Source organism: Chinchilla lanigera, unplaced genomic scaffold, assembly GCF_000276665.1.
Source record: "Chinchilla lanigera isolate Chin_1 unplaced genomic scaffold, ChiLan1.0 scaffold00066, whole genome shotgun sequence".
Classification (NCBI taxonomy): domain Eukaryota; kingdom Metazoa; phylum Chordata; class Mammalia; order Rodentia; family Chinchillidae; genus Chinchilla; species Chinchilla lanigera.
The window spans coordinates 7,149,095-7,164,280 of record NW_004955467.1 but is presented as its reverse complement, the minus strand read 5'-3'; the positions used below and the strand labels follow the sequence as shown (position 1 = coordinate 7,164,280).

Sequence of the window (15,186 nt, the reverse complement as noted above, 5' to 3'; positions counted from 1 at the left end):
CTGAGATGTCTTACGGCACAGACAGAAAGTATCAGTGCCACAAAGGAAGGAGGCCATGCCATCCTCCTGCAGGCCCTTGAGTTACCAACTGGGAAACTGATGTCTAACAGAGAGAACTACAAGCCTGCGGCCCCGGTTTAACAAGTTATAACCTCACAAATCTACAATGCCCCTGATTATTAAAGACACCTGCAGTTTATGTACCACTGAGATAGAAAAAAAATGCTTCCAATTCAGTTAGGATACACTATTGATCCTATAATGTATCTGATGTCCAGGGTACTAAAACGTTGCATGTCTGGGAGGGGTTAGAAGCTAGGTCTCAGATTCGATGACAGGTTATTCCTGTCACATGCTGTCACTTCCTGCTTTATTGGGCCATGGCCCAAGGATGCTCAGGCTGCACTGAACTGATGTCCTGAGCCCCCTCTCCTCCCCTGCAGAGCTTCCTAACTTCCATAGTATTGCCATTTATGCTGATGAGTCTTTGTTGGGGACTGTCCCATGCATTGTGGGACAGCAGGTGCCTCCCTTCAATAATGACAGCCAAAAATATCTCCAGACCTTGCCAAACATCCTTTGGAAGGCAAAATCCCCCCGGAGTTAAGATGGGACACTTAGCAAGTATGTGGTATGCTCTACACAAACAAATGGACCCATGACGGAGGCTCTGAGTTAAATGTTCTAATTCATCCCAGGCCTTCCTGGAGCTTGCAGGAGCAAGCGAAGCTGTGTGTGTGACTCCAAAGCCCCCTCCATAGAGTACTTGATGGCCTCAGGTTCCAGGGACTTTGCCTTGGGAAACACCACCCAAGGCCCCTGAGTGGGGTGGAGGGGGCCAGTCTCTGTCACACACTCAGCCCAGCCTGGGTCACCTCGGGGATGCCGGCTCCAGATCTGACCCTGTCACTCACCTCCTTGCCCTTCTTTGCCTCCTGCAAAGGCCTGGGACCCGGTTCAGTGCTGGGCACGGGGCTCTTGACTCGCTTGGGGGGTACAAGAGGGAGTTGGTCGAGTGCAGGCTTCTGCACAGGTCTGAGCCACCTCCTCCCAGTCCTCCCTCTGGGGCAGCAGGGAGGGGACCAAATGCTGTCTGTGGACGGAGAGATGACCCTGCGACTCAAAGACCAGCACCCAACAACTCCACCAGCCAGTGTGGCAGGCCGTGGTGGTCACAGCTACACCCGTCACGTCCTTAGCTCAGGCCTCCCAGTGCCCACGGCACTGCCCTTTGCTCCTGCATGGACCACACCAGCAGGAAAAGACAGCTGAGATTTCTTGTTAGTGTCCGGCTGTCCTGGAGCCACCAGGAAATAAAGCCACACCTCACGTCACTCACACTATCGTGGCTATTGTTTAAAAAGCCCACAGAGTCAGCCAGGACAGCGAAGGTGATTGCCTGGATGGCCCCTGCACTCAGCAGCTGCAGCTCAGCCTGTGGAGGCAGCGCCCAGCCTCCTCAGGATGTCGACGGCAAGCACCACGCTCCTCTCCTGTGCCCCGGAGCTCTTTTTTAAAAAGTTATTATATTAAAGTATCGTATATATGTTTCCAATAGGAAACAGTCTTCGCTTTTCACACCTTGCTTGAGTCACCAGAGGGACAGATTTCCACTTCTGAATTCTGCTGGCAACTTTCATACCCCTGGATGATCTATGTGATCAGACACTTTTATTTCCAAGGGCACCCCATAGTGGACAAGCCCAGACTGCCTGTCGAGTAAGGGAAGGACCTAGTCCCTGGCAAGAAGCCGCTTCTAGCTTGTACTTCTTTTGGTTAGCTGGGCTGCTTTGGGGAAAAGCTTGGACCTCTGTTTTTTCCTCCTACAGCTTTCTGTTTCCTTGTTTATTTGGCAGTATTAGATACTGAATCCTCGGCCTTTGCACTGAGCTGTATCTTCAGGACTTTTAAAAAAATCTGTTTTTGAGATAGGGTCTCACTGAGTTGATAAATTTTCAGGCTGGGCCTGAATTTGAAATCCTCCTGCCTCAGCCTCCCAGAGTGCTGGAGTTCCAGGTGTGCACCACCACGCCCAGTGTTTCCCAGAACTTTATGAGGATTTTCCCTTCCCCCACATGGCTGTCATAAGTGAAGGATGTCACTGCTATTCCAGCTTTTCATCTCCTGTTGGCATCCCCCCCCAATAGACTCTGTCACCCCCTCGGGCTCCTAACATTTAAACTGCCAGCTACCCTTTGCCTCCAAGTTCATCTATCTATCTATGTATCTATCTATGTATCTATCTATGTATCTATCTATCTATCTATCATCTATCTATCATCTATCTATCTCAGCATTGGTATCTCAGGATTGAACCCAAGGCCTTCATACTGAGCTATATCCCCAACCCGTTTTTAACTTTTTATTTGGAGATATGGTTTTGCTAAATTGTCCAGACTAGGATCAAATTCACAATCCTCCTGCCTCAGCTTCCTACAGTGCTGGGGTTACAGGGTGCACCACCCTGCCAGCTCCACATTAACTCCTAAAGGCAAAAGCCAGCAAATGTGGTTGACCCACCACATGACACATAGCTATAATCTTAGCTACTTGGGAGGCTGAGGCAGAACAGTTGCAAATTCAAGGCCAGCCTGGGTATCTTAGTGAGACTCTGTCTTAAAATAAAAAATAAAAAGGGTTTGAAATGGAGCTCAGCACTCCCTGGGTTCAATCAGGTACTATCAAAAAAGAGAGAGAAAGAGAAAGACCGCACCTCATTCTCAGAGAGTGCATGGCCCGGGAGAGTTAACAACCAATAGAGGAAAAATTCTGAGCTCAGTGAAGCAGCACACAGCCGTGATCCAGAGTGAGGGGACGAGAGCCCTAAACCAGCAGTCAAGCAGGGCTTCCTGGAAGAGGTGACGTTCTAAAAAGGCCAAATTCAGAAGCCGTTCTCCCTGCGGGTGGGTCCTTCAGGCTGCCTCCTGAAATCTCAGAACTAGATGTCACCTAAGAAACCTCTGGATAAACCTCCAACCTATCATAGAAATGTGTACCTCAACCACTTCCACTTGATTTCCTCTGTAGACAGAGAACTCACATTCTACCACTTCCTTTCCAGAAAGTTCTGTTTGAAAATTGCCCTGTAAAAATCCTCTCCCCTTTTACCTTTGATTCCTTGATACCTACAAGAGCCCCGAGGAGTGGTTCTGTCCCACCTCAGGAAAAAACTCTGATGTCACTTCACCCTTTCACTTCTTTGTCCTAAGGGCCTGAGCAGGCAAGGGTTGCAAAGCCACCAGAGCTGTTGCCGGTGCTGCCAGGGTGTCCCCAACCCTCCACAGGCTTCCAGAGTCTCCTCAGCCTGACCTTTCCCTGGCGCTGGTCCAGAGGAGCCCACACCAGGCTTCAGGCCCCGGGACCAGAATCTGGGCCTTTCGAGTGAAGGCAAGTTTGACCCTGAAACGCCCCGCCCGGTGAGTGCACGCACAGTACCTGTTGGAGGCAGAGAGCTCCTGTGAGGGCCAGGGCTGGCTGAAATCCCAGGAGAACTGCTGGGGCGTTCCCAGGTGGTCTCTGGTCAAAGAAAAAATAAAATCATGATAAGAATTTCTTAGGGCAGAACCTGAGTATCACAGAGTAGAACGAGATGGTCAGAGCAGGAAAAAACAGATTGGCTGTTACCTTCCTCCCCGACCCGGCCACACAGAAGCCTGCCCCCTTCTGTCCCCCGTGACCATGCAGCTTCTTTTGCTGGGGGCTCTTCTCCCTGGGGCAGAGCCAGAGGAGGCAGGCTTCTGTTGGGGGCTCTGAAACGTCCCCAGAACCCTAACTCCCACTCCAATACGTCCTGTGTCCTCAGGGCTCCAGACTCTTGTCCTGGCACCCCTGCTGCAGACTGAGCATCTCCCCCAAATGCCCATGGTCACCCGAAATCCCAAAGGAGTCCTGGTCTAGGATCTGCCGCAAGAAGGGGTCCTGTGCCATCAGGGTGATGTCTGTGGACCTTCCCCACTCTACTGTTCCAGGTCTTGTTTGAATTACAGCCACCTCACCCCCTTCTGTTGCTCAGTGATGCAGCCAACCAGAAACAATTAAATTAACACTGCAGTTGAATTATTGTCCCCTGGGGCCACCGTACCCATTCCACTGCCGTGCGCAATTTCTTATACAATGATAGTGATAAAAAGCAGTACTTTCTCACTATAGACACTCTGATAATACATGAAAACACAAAGAGAAAAATGAGTATACTCTTCCCCATGAGAGGTTATTACTACCGACACTTTGGTATCCACAAGCCCACTTGCTCAAAAGGCACAAGTTCATCTTTAACACAAGACAAAGTCCTCCTGCACTTTCTTTTCATAGGTCAACTTCTGTTGCAGGAGCTGGATAGCTCAGTGCTTTGTCTCTACTGCCAGCAGCAACTGGCTGAGTCTGGATCCCAGCTCTCCTCTTTTTTTGGCACCAGGAATCGAACTCAGGACCTTGAGCTTGCCAGGCCGGCACTTGTGCCACTGAGCTGTGTCACTGTACCCCAGCTCTCCTCTTAACCTCAGCATAACCTGGGCCACGCTCCCTAGCTTCTCAGGGCTTTAATATGCCCCTCTGCCAAATGAGTTCAATAGTGGTGCACAGCCAAGGGAAGCGCATCGCTGCTGAGTGCCGGCATATAACTCCCAGCACAAAGTCGTTTCTAAGGCAGACCTGTGTGTACATGGAAATAACATACTGCAAGATTCTATTACTGAAAATGCAATGGTTTCAACACTGAAAACAAAAACAAAGCCCTCTGATGGCTTCTTTCATTTCAATTCAGGAGAAGTATTTCTTTTTCCTTCTCAGTTTTATTCCTAAATCACTGAGTAGCTCTGGCCAAGTCACCCCACATCTCTGCTCTCTGACTTTTCATCTGAAATGAAAGAGTTAGGCTAAATGGTCTTGTAGGCCCTATATTCCTGCCTCCCAGCTCTGACGGGTTTCGGGATGTCCTCTTCCTGTCTTAAGGGAGAAATAACAGACTTGAGGGTGAGTCGGGGAAGCAGCCAGGAGGAAGGGACCAAAACCCAGAGAGCTGTGGGGTCTCTGACAGGGGACGATCTGCAACAAGGCTGCCAGGGGGTACAGGCCCTTCCCGAGGAGGAGGGTATCAAGGCTGGGGAGAGACCAGCAAGGAGCCCCGGAGGCGGCCCCTGCTCAGCTGCTGGCAGGCACGGGCAGCCATTCACAGCGAAGCCGGGCAGCCTCCAGCACAGCCTCAGCCCTCATTTTGCTGTTCTCGCTGTGACCCGGATGACAATGGGGCTGTAACGGAGCATGAAGCGAGTTAAAGTGTAGCATGCCTGGGATGCCGTCGGTGCAGAGCAGGACAAGACAGCCGGGCTGGAGATGGAGATGGGACGGAACTTCCAGAAAGCAGGAACACGAAGAGGGGCTGGGGTTGGCATCAAAAAACGTGAGGAGCCTCCTAGGAAGCAGATGTGCCTCCAGCCTCAGCCACTTGCTAAGGAGACCTCTTCTCTTCTGCTGCAGTGTTACAGGCAGCGGAGTTAGATAGAAATATTGTAGGCAGTCAGACAGGGCCAGGCCCTCGAAGGAGCCAACATCAAAGACAAGGTAAGATACCTGTGGGCCAGACCTCAAGACAAAGGATAGACAAACACACCCTCTTACCCCCAAGGGATGGGCATCAGGGATTGATAAGAGTCCCTGACCCAACCCCTTACAGGAAGAGCCCCTGCTCTGTATTCATGCCCGCTTGCTCTCTGACCGGCTTCCCCATTTGATCCCAAGTTAATCAGTTTTACCTGAACAATTCTTATTGGCTGACCATAGTTTTGTCCATTTTCCCCTACCTTGGACCTGCCTCACCTCATGGTTTTGCTCTCTAAAAGTCCCCAGAAAAGACAAAGTTGGGGGGTAACCCACTCAGGCCCCCCTTTTGTCCCTCTCTTGGACAGAAGCTTTCTTTCCCTCAATGAATATATTCTGCTCTTAACCTCCGTTGTTCCTAAAATTCATTCTTCAGTTTTACAGAACATAAACTCGTCCCATACGTCATTCAGGTTGGGAGTTTTTATTTTCCTGTATCAGCAGGACTGGCAGCTTGATTGCCTGGAGGCCACCTTGTCACCTCTACACCCCTAAGGTCATCCTGGACTCTACTCTCCTGCCTTTTCCTCCTGGGTCCCAGCCACCAGCGACCCAGCAACGGGTCCACCCCACTTCCCCGTCCACCCTCATCTAACTGATTTCTCTGACGACGCCCCTCCCTCACATCCCTCTCCTCTCTTCTCACCCATTGGCCGTGCTCCCTCCCCCGCGTTTCTGTCTCCCTGCCTCCTGTCTCTCTCCACCGGCACTCTGCCCACATGCAGCCAGCAGACCATGCGCCCTGCAGCCCAGCTCTCGCCATTGGTCACTCACTTGTGAAAATCTCCTTCCCACCCAGCACACAGGTTTACAGAAGGCACCACTCCACCCTCCTCCCAGCAAGGCACTGCAGGGTCCCGGCCCTGTCTGCCTGTCCAGACTGACTTCCTGCTGACCTCACCGAAGGCCCAGCGAGGCCCCACAGTGACCTCTGAAGATGCCTTCACTCTGTAGTTCATGTGTCCCTATCATCTCCCATCCCTCCCCTGGAAATCACAATCTCATGCACTTGTCGTCTCAACTAAAATGCTTGCTTTGCTATGCAGTCATCCCAGGTGGCTTCTTCCCCAAAATGTTGGGGTGGGTGCCAAAGGAAGCTGGGTTACCCAAGGCAATGCCTGAAGTGGGCAAAGGGAATGAGACTGTCAAAGGCTCACCAAAAAAAAACCCAAAAAAACAAAAACAAAAAAAACAACTGAGGGCTGGGGATTTAGCTCAGTGGCACAGTGCCTGCCTGGCAAGCGCAAGGTTGTGAGTTTGATTCCCGGTACCGGAAGAAACCAAAAAAAAAAAAAAAAAAAAAGGGCTTACCAAATCTCCTGCCTAAAACCAACAGTTCCATTGTTTTGTGCTAGACATGAACCCAGGGCCTTGTACATGCTAGGCAAGTGATTCACCGCTGAGCTATTTGTCTCCAGGCCTCTCAAATCCAACAATTCTAAAGCAAGCTCAGCGCTCCCCATGGGACAGGCTATCTTCACGGTAACTGCCTTGCTTTACCACTCCCTGCCCTCCCAGTCCTGCCTCCCTGTTCAGCCTCCTGCACAGATTCGTCTCAAACCTGTCTGGGAAGCTGACCTCAGACCCCGATGCACACATCCCACCCAGCTCGCATCTAGGAAGTCAGCACTTTGTCCACCTGTCAGACAGGGCAGGTCTCCACCTTAATTTCTGGCTCAACTTTGAGCACACAGTACCCACTGGATGGAGGCAAGGACAGATGGCCAGCAGGGGCTGTGCTCTGGGACCACACAAAGGAGATCCCTACCCGATGTGCTCCTCAGCCATTCAGGGACAGACAGATACCTGTTCCTCCTAAAGCAGAAAGAGACCCCAGGGCACCGTCCAAAATATTTTGCTGCCTCCACCCGCTTGGTGGCTGATGTCGCTGACCTCAAACAGAAGACCCACAGACTAATATACAGACAGTGCCATTTTGCCTCCCAGCTGCAGCAGGGACCCCACTTCCTGCCCCAATGGCTTCTTCCACCTATTTACCCAGCCAGCCATCACCTGAGCCTGCCACCTGCAAGCTACCGCCACATGCTGGGGACACAAAGGCAGAGCCTAACTTTAAGATACAAACAGCAGGGCCAGCCCAGTACTAAGTGGTTCTGAGGGTCCCTGGGGGGAGCTCTGAGCCCACAGAGGAAGTGGGGGCCTGTGGGGGGAACTCTGCGGTCCATGCTGGACCCAAGGGAATATAATTTCCTTTCATTTGCTGGCCTGGCTTGCTCCCAGTTCTCACAGAAGCTGGAGTCTCCAGAAGTACTGTCTACTCCGGTCTCCACCTGGGCTCCATCAGGAATAACACATCTGCCTGAAGGACAGCCTGGCTGATCTCCTAGTCTTGGCTGGATCTGACCAACCCAAGACACAAAGACAGCTGCAAGCCTTGAGCACAGAGGAACTGTGCCAGGCCAGGCCAGGCCAGGCCAGGAGGACATCTGGAGAGGGCCATGGGGCTCTGGCTGGGCGCCGTCACCGAGAGCGGGACCAATCCTCCAGATGGCCATACCCTCCACAGGAAGAGAGTCTTTTCTGTCCAGGCCTTTCGCAATAAGAAATGTGCTAATCTACTTACAGCACACCAGGCTTCCTGACCAAGCCAAAGCAAGACTCAAGTGGCAGCTCAGAGCCCAAGTGCCCTTGGACAGAGGCCCTTCTGCCTTTTCTGAGCCTCCATCCCCCGGGGCTTTGGTCATGCCAGGAATCAAGCCACACTCCCACTACCAGAGCCACTGCCGTGCAGGCTCTGGACACTGTGGGAAGCACAGTGAGATCAGGATGGGAGGGACGACCATGCCCAAGGGTCCCTCTCCCACCCAAGCCTGCTCACAATGAACACTTTTGCCTAATGGCAGTGACGCCTTTCAGACTCCTTCTACTGAATCCAGGGCAGTGAAACATACGTAAATGACTGACTGTGCATGAAACCACCCCAGAGAGGCTGTTATTCTAGAGACCAGTGCTAAGAGCCAGGGGTGATGCTCTTATTTACTTCACATCCGTGAAGTATAGGGCCTGCCCCATGGAGGGATGTAGGGTAGAACTTGCAAAGAAAGTGTAGTTGAAAAGTTGAAATCTATGTGAATCTGGATTTCAAAGCACTGATGTCCCCTCCTTAAAATAATAATGGATGATGATGCTATATACATGTACGTGTATATATATATATATAAAATAAACAGTGAGCCAGGCAGGAGTTAATAAACAGTCAGTGAGAAGGGGACCAAGAGATGGAAGGAGGGGGAAAGGGCGGCAGAGAAAGGGGACATAAAAAGAATTAAGATGCGTTATGCACATGTACCAAACAGCCACAGTGACAATAGTCTTAGGTATCATAAATGTACTAAAAAAAGTCACTCTCATTGCCCTCTGCTAACCTACTCTGGGGATCTGAGCCCCAGCGGCAAGAACACAAGGAGCTCTGGACCTAGGTCCCTGGCAACACAACCTGCCATGGTCTGTCTATCATTAAGCCTTGGGATACCTGTGTGGGTTGTGCCCGCCTCCACCGCTTTGGCTTGGCTAATTTCCTTAGATGCATGCTGGTTATTTGCTGCCCCCAGTGGCCTTCAGGCAAAATAACCACAGGCACCAGCCCAGGGGAAAAGCTTTAGGGCCTGGGCTCTGGTCTGAGGTTCTTACAGTCCTCTCCTCTTTACCTCTCTTTATCTTCCCCTTTTGCTGCTTCTTGCTTTTTCCCTTTTCCCTTTGCTCCACGGAAGCCCCACCTGTCTTTTCCTTCTGAGAGTCTAGGCTGCGTTCAGGCTTTGCCTATCTGTCTAGATGCCCCTGGCTTTTCTTCCAGGCTGCCAGCTCTGGCACAACCAAGAAGACAGGTCCCAGGAGAATCGCAGAGGCCCAGGTGACCTGGCCCAGGCATCCAGTGGGTGGGGGTGGTAGAACCTGCAATCAGCTGACTTCCCCAGAATGCAATTTGCCAGGATGGCCAAGTCCAATCTGTCCTCAGGAAACTGAGCAGAGCTTAGAGGCCTGGTCCCCTCTTGTGTGCTTGTGTTTCCTTGGTTCCTGGCTTTTCAATGTCTTCTAGTTCAGAGTCTCTGGCTTTTTCTCCCACCACCTCCTGTTTAAAAGGAAATGAAATTTAGACTCTGACCACCGTCTCTGAGCAAGAGAGAATCTACTCTCTCTGAACAACTGTCTGGCTTGGCCCACATGAAGCTCTTTCACACTAGGTATCTCAATAATCATAAAACACCTGCAAAATAGGTGCTGACATTTCCATTTTTAGTGGTGGAAACTGAGGCCGCAATGAGAAGCGGCACCGTGGAGGGCGAGTTTGACGGCAGAGACCACCATCCTCTGGCTACACATATCCCCTCTGAGCTCCGCTGAGGTCCCGGCAGCAGCAGCAAAGTAATGCTGTTTGTAATCTACCAACCACTCTTTATTTGAGAACCATCCTTATGCTATTATTCATTCAGCATATATTTAGGGCTGCCTGGCACTGTTCTGAACAATGGAGATATGAAGGAAAGAGAACTGGCTGAATTGTCTCCTCTCCCCGCTCCTCCTCCTCTAGCTTAAAAACCAGATTTTAAAATTATTTTCTAATTTTAAATAAATATGTGTACATACTCTCCTTGATTTATGGTAGGGTCATATCCTGATGACCCCAGCATAAGTCACAAGTGCATTTAATAACCCACTAAGCCCATTATAAAGTTAGAAAATCCTAAGTCAAACCATTCTAAATTGAGGGCTGTGTGTATATATAAAGTTTTCCATAAATGAAAATTTAAACATTTTCTAACTGGGGTTCGGGTAGGGAGTTATGCTACAAGACACAGAATAAAAAAATGAAACACAGGTTCAATGTTGGTATATGCTAAAGAGAACAAAGTGGGAAGTGGACAGGAGGAATTGTTAGAAAGAACCTGCCATTTTCATAGGGTGAAGGAAGGCCTCTCTAAGAAAGGGATATTGGAGTGAACACCTGAAAGATATTTGTTAGGTACCTACTGTTACATCACAGATTATCACAAATTTAGCAGCTGAAAACATCAAAAATGTATTGTTTGACATGGTTTCAGAGGATCAGGAATCTGGGAGCGGGCTTAGTGGGGTGGTTCTGGTTTAGAGGCTCCCTAAGTGTTTGTGGATGGAGCTGAATCATCTAAGGCTTGACGGGCTAGAGGAACCATTTGAAGAAAGTTCACTCTATGGATGCCAGCAGGAGCCAAAATTGCTGGCCATGGGGCTGAGTACAATATGGCAACTAATTTCTCCCAGAGTGTGTTTGAGTCAAGAGAGGGAAAGGTAGAGCCACGGTGTCTATTATAACCTAGTCTCAGAAGTCACACTTCATTATGACTGCCAGAATCTATTAGTCTCACAGACCAATCCTGAGAGAGAATGGAAGAGGATTACACAAAGGGCTGAGTACCAGGATGCGGGTACATGGGGGCCCATCTTAAAAGTTCCCTACCACATAAAGGAAGAAGCCAGCCATGCACTAATGTGAGGAAGAGGATTCCAGGCCCAGGAAACAGAGTAAAAGGTTTTAAGGCAGGAAAACATCTGCTGTCCTCAAAGAGCAACGAGAAAGATGGTGTAGCTGAAGAAGATCCTCAGGGGAGGGGAGGAATAGAAGAGGAGGTCAGAGGTAATGAGCCAGATCCAATTATTCAGGGCCAGTGGCTCTTCCAGTGTGGTCTCCAGGCCAGCAGCATCAGCATTACTGGGGACATGTTAGAAATGCAGACGCTTGGGCCTCATCTTAGATGCTCTGAATGAGAAACTCTGGAGACGGGTCATGGCTGTTTGTTTTCATAAACCCTCACGAGGCTTCCAGTGCCTGCTCCAGTTTTTGAATCACTGCTCCAGGGGCAGAAAGCTCATTGTAAGGACTCTGGCTTTTATTTTGAATGGAGGGCTTTGGGCAGTGACATGATCCAAAGGCCACCTCTGAGCAGGGCTCCCAGACTGGGCCATCATGTGCCCTTCATGTGCCTGAACATCTAGCTGTGTCACGTGTGATGTTGTCGTTCCCCATAAAGCATGTCAGTCCTCCAGATATTGGGACAATCTTGGGCTCTTCCTTAACCCACTCCAGAAAGGGTACAGGAGCTGAGGGAGTCTATGGACAAGTGTAGGGCAGGAGCCAACACAGGCCTAGGTACCTTTGTACCCTGGAAGCACCACGACCATGACCATGACGACCACCACTACCACCACCACCAAGAGGTGAGGTACCCTGGGTGCTGCGTCTCACTCAGCCATTGTTATAAATGCAAATTCTCAGGCTGGGGGTGTAGCTCAGTGGTAGAGCACCTGCCTAGCATGTGTGAGGCCCTGCGTTTGATCCTGAGTACTGCAAGGAAAAAGCAAAGAGTAGAAGTATAGATTCTCAGACCTAAGACCTTGAAATTCTGATTCAGTAGGTTTTGGTTGGAACCCAGAATTGTCATTTTTATTAAGCAATCTCAGTGATGAACCAGATGTGGGGAAAGTGGATGCAGCCCATAGTAAAATCACATGGGACGCCATCATACAGGAGGAGGTGCCTGGACCAGACAAAATCCCTGGGGATCAGTCATTTGTAGGATAAGGCAAACAACATGGTAGCAATACAGGGTAACTTAAGGAATCCCTCAAGGGTTCACTGTTTCCTTCCCAACACTCTAAAAATATTAGGTTCATACCACCATCCTCAGAGAGCCAGTGCTTGATGTAAGGCTTTGTTATCTATATCAGTTCCCAGGGGCACTTTACAGATTTGAGTAGATGGCCCTGTTGCACGCCTGAACCTGTGCAGTCTGTCCCAGAATAGACGAAGACGAGAAGAGAGGAGGCAGCACAGGGCAGGAGCACTGTAGGGAGGAGACAGGTTCCGCAGAGAAGTTTCCAGGAAAGAGACTCCAGGGAGCAGAACCAGGGCCTCCAGGAAGATCTGCCCTCCCTCTCCAAGCCTTAGCTCAAGTCCCTTGTGGTGAAATCCTAAGTTAGAAGATAAGACAAGTGGGCTTTAAGCATCATGTTCCCAGGAGTTTGGAATGGACAGAGGTGAGGTCAGAGGGAGCTCACAGGCCGCAGGGTACTCTCACCATGGCACCGATGTGGAGAGCCCAGGTGACTGCACGGTCCAGCCTGTGTGCTTCTTGCCACTGTCATCCAGGCATTCGGAGCACTGGGGAGGGACACAGGAGCTCACCACTTCTGCCCTGCCCTTCGGAAGCTGACAGACATCTGGGTGAGTGATCGCATCCTCCTTTGGTTATAACACCTGCTGTCACATCCCTCCCTCCCACAAGGCATATTCCAAGAGCTGAGACTGTCGATTAATGAATGCATCCCCGTCTCCAGCACCCAGCAGAATAGGCACTCAATAAGCGTTTGATGAATGAAGGAAGAGTCAGCTCAAAGCAACTATTAGAACTAAGTTCAGGCTAATGGCTGATTTTAAAAAGCACAGCTGTGTGTACATGTGTGCATGTATATGTGTATGTGTAGATAAAAAGAAAAAGAGACAGAGAAAAGGACGAAGAAGAGGCCAGGGAGAGCAGACAGAAGGCCAATTCCCTCCCTATCTTTGAATTACAAAGCAGCAGCAGCAGCCTAATATAGAAAGACCAAAGGGGTCTGGGATGTAGCTCAATGGGACAGGGCTGGGCAAGCACGTATGTAGCCTTGGGTTACACCCCCAGCACTGCAAAATAAATAAATAAAATAAACAAGAAGAGCAGAGAGCACACATCGGTGGTGTGTGCTCCACCACCACCGAAAGAGAAGCGATTATAAATAGAAAAGCAATTATGAATGATTGATAAACAAGAGAAGTTGTTTTGTCTCACTCCGAGACTAAGAGACATGCTTTTTTCACCCATGGGATAAGTAAGATCTTCCAACACTGACAACCCCTAGTTAGTGAGGATTTGGCAAAGCAGGTGAGAATGCGTCCTTTTGAAAGGCAATTTGGAGATATCTGCCCAATCCCCAATGCATATACCCTCTGACAAAACAACACTCCTGGGTGTTGTTGTAAGAATAAAGGCTGCCTTAAAGCTTGTTCTGTTTTTGGTGGGGGGCAGATGGAGGGAAAAAGCTCCTAGGGAACAGCAACCTCAGTTTCTATCCATAGGAGGTTGGGGATGTTGAACTGACAGGAGGGCATTCTGTGCAGCTATGAAAGTGACCACGAGAGGTCTGCAGTGCTGATACGGAAAAGATAGCTGGAGCACACTACTAAGAGTGCAAAAGTGCTCACCTTTATAACAGGGTGTAAGTAAAATGTACGTGTTTGCACACGCTTGGGAAATTGCTGAAGGAGGACAAAGAAGCATTTGATGCTGCAGAGTAACATCACCATGCTTCTGCGGTACCCCCCTGTGAATGCTTGGCCATGTATAAGAGCTCTCCACTGTTTCTGGTTTCAGTTAGCCAAGGTCACCTATGGTCCAAGGACATTAAAAAGAAAATTCTAGAAATAAATCATTCACAGGTTTTAAATCGCATGCCACTCTGAGCAGTGATACATCTTGCACTATCACACTCCATGCCACCAAGACGAGAATCATTCCTTTGTCCAGAGGACCTACACAGTGTACGCTACCTACTTACTAGTGATCAGATCATCCGTCACGGTACCCCAGTGTTTGTGTCTAAGTAATCCTTATTGAGTGCTTGAATGACACTGGCAAATTGGATATGTCAAAGGGAAGCCATAAAGTATTTCCTTTAAGTAAAAAGGTAAAATAAGATTTTGAGAGAGATCTCATTTATGTAACTTTTATTGCAATATAATGTTATAGTTATTCATTGCTACAGTTCGTTGTTATTCTTAATCTCTGCCTGTGTCTATTTACACATTCAGTTTTACCTCATATATATGAAGCACCACAGTATATGTAGGACTTGGTACTATCATGCTTTCAAATATCCAATGGAGTTCTTGGGACATATCCTCCACAGACTACTGTACACGGGAAATTTCTACAATAGAAAGGCAGACAAAACTGTATGCTGTTGTTGCAGGAATAAAGAGAAAGATCAATGGGAAAAGACAAGAAACAGATCCAAGCAGACTAGTGTAGCACAAAGGTATTTTTCAGGGCAATGGTGAAAGGCAGAATTAGTCAACAAATGTTGCTTGAACAATGGGCAAACTATTTGAAAAATGTTAAGGCAGGTCCATTTCTCACACATTTTCTGAAGTTAAATTCCATCTAGATTAAAACTTGTAAAGGAAGAGAAAAAAAGTCCATGAATGTGTTAGAAGAAAACATCACCATCTTTTGCTCATAAAAACCTTTTCAAGGGGGTCCTTAAAGGATAGAAATTGTAAAAGGAAAAGATTGGTTAATCTATCAATAAAATTAAAATTCTTTTAAAAAGCACAATCAAAATCATAAAACATCACTTAACAATTAAAAATATTTGCTCCCTATGATAGAGACCCTTCTGTAAGAACTGACTGAACTCAGGATCCCCTCTGAGAGACCCAGGAACCACAGTGTGACCTCTCCGCTGGTATAATGTGGACCAGCTGAGAATCCTGCCAAGCAGAACTTGAATGGACCACCTCCTGCTAGAGTGGTCATTTTGGTTTTTTTTTTTTGGTTTTTT

At 48.9% G+C, this 15,186-nt stretch overlaps 1 protein-coding gene across 3 annotated transcripts in view; it reads right to left on the bottom strand.

Annotated features, from left to right (window-relative positions):
* Positions 1–15,186, bottom strand: part of Gas7 (growth arrest-specific 7) — a gene marked incomplete at its 5' end in the record, with an annotated part of 244,231 nt that overhangs the window by 59,668 nt on the left and 169,377 nt on the right. For all 3 annotated transcript variants that reach the window (XR_263351.2, XR_263350.2, XM_005399366.2), the window contains 1 exon segment: positions 3,436–3,516. Coding sequence is in view for 1 of the 3 variants with exons in the window: in XM_005399366.2 (XP_005399423.1) it covers positions 3,436–3,516 (81 nt within the window).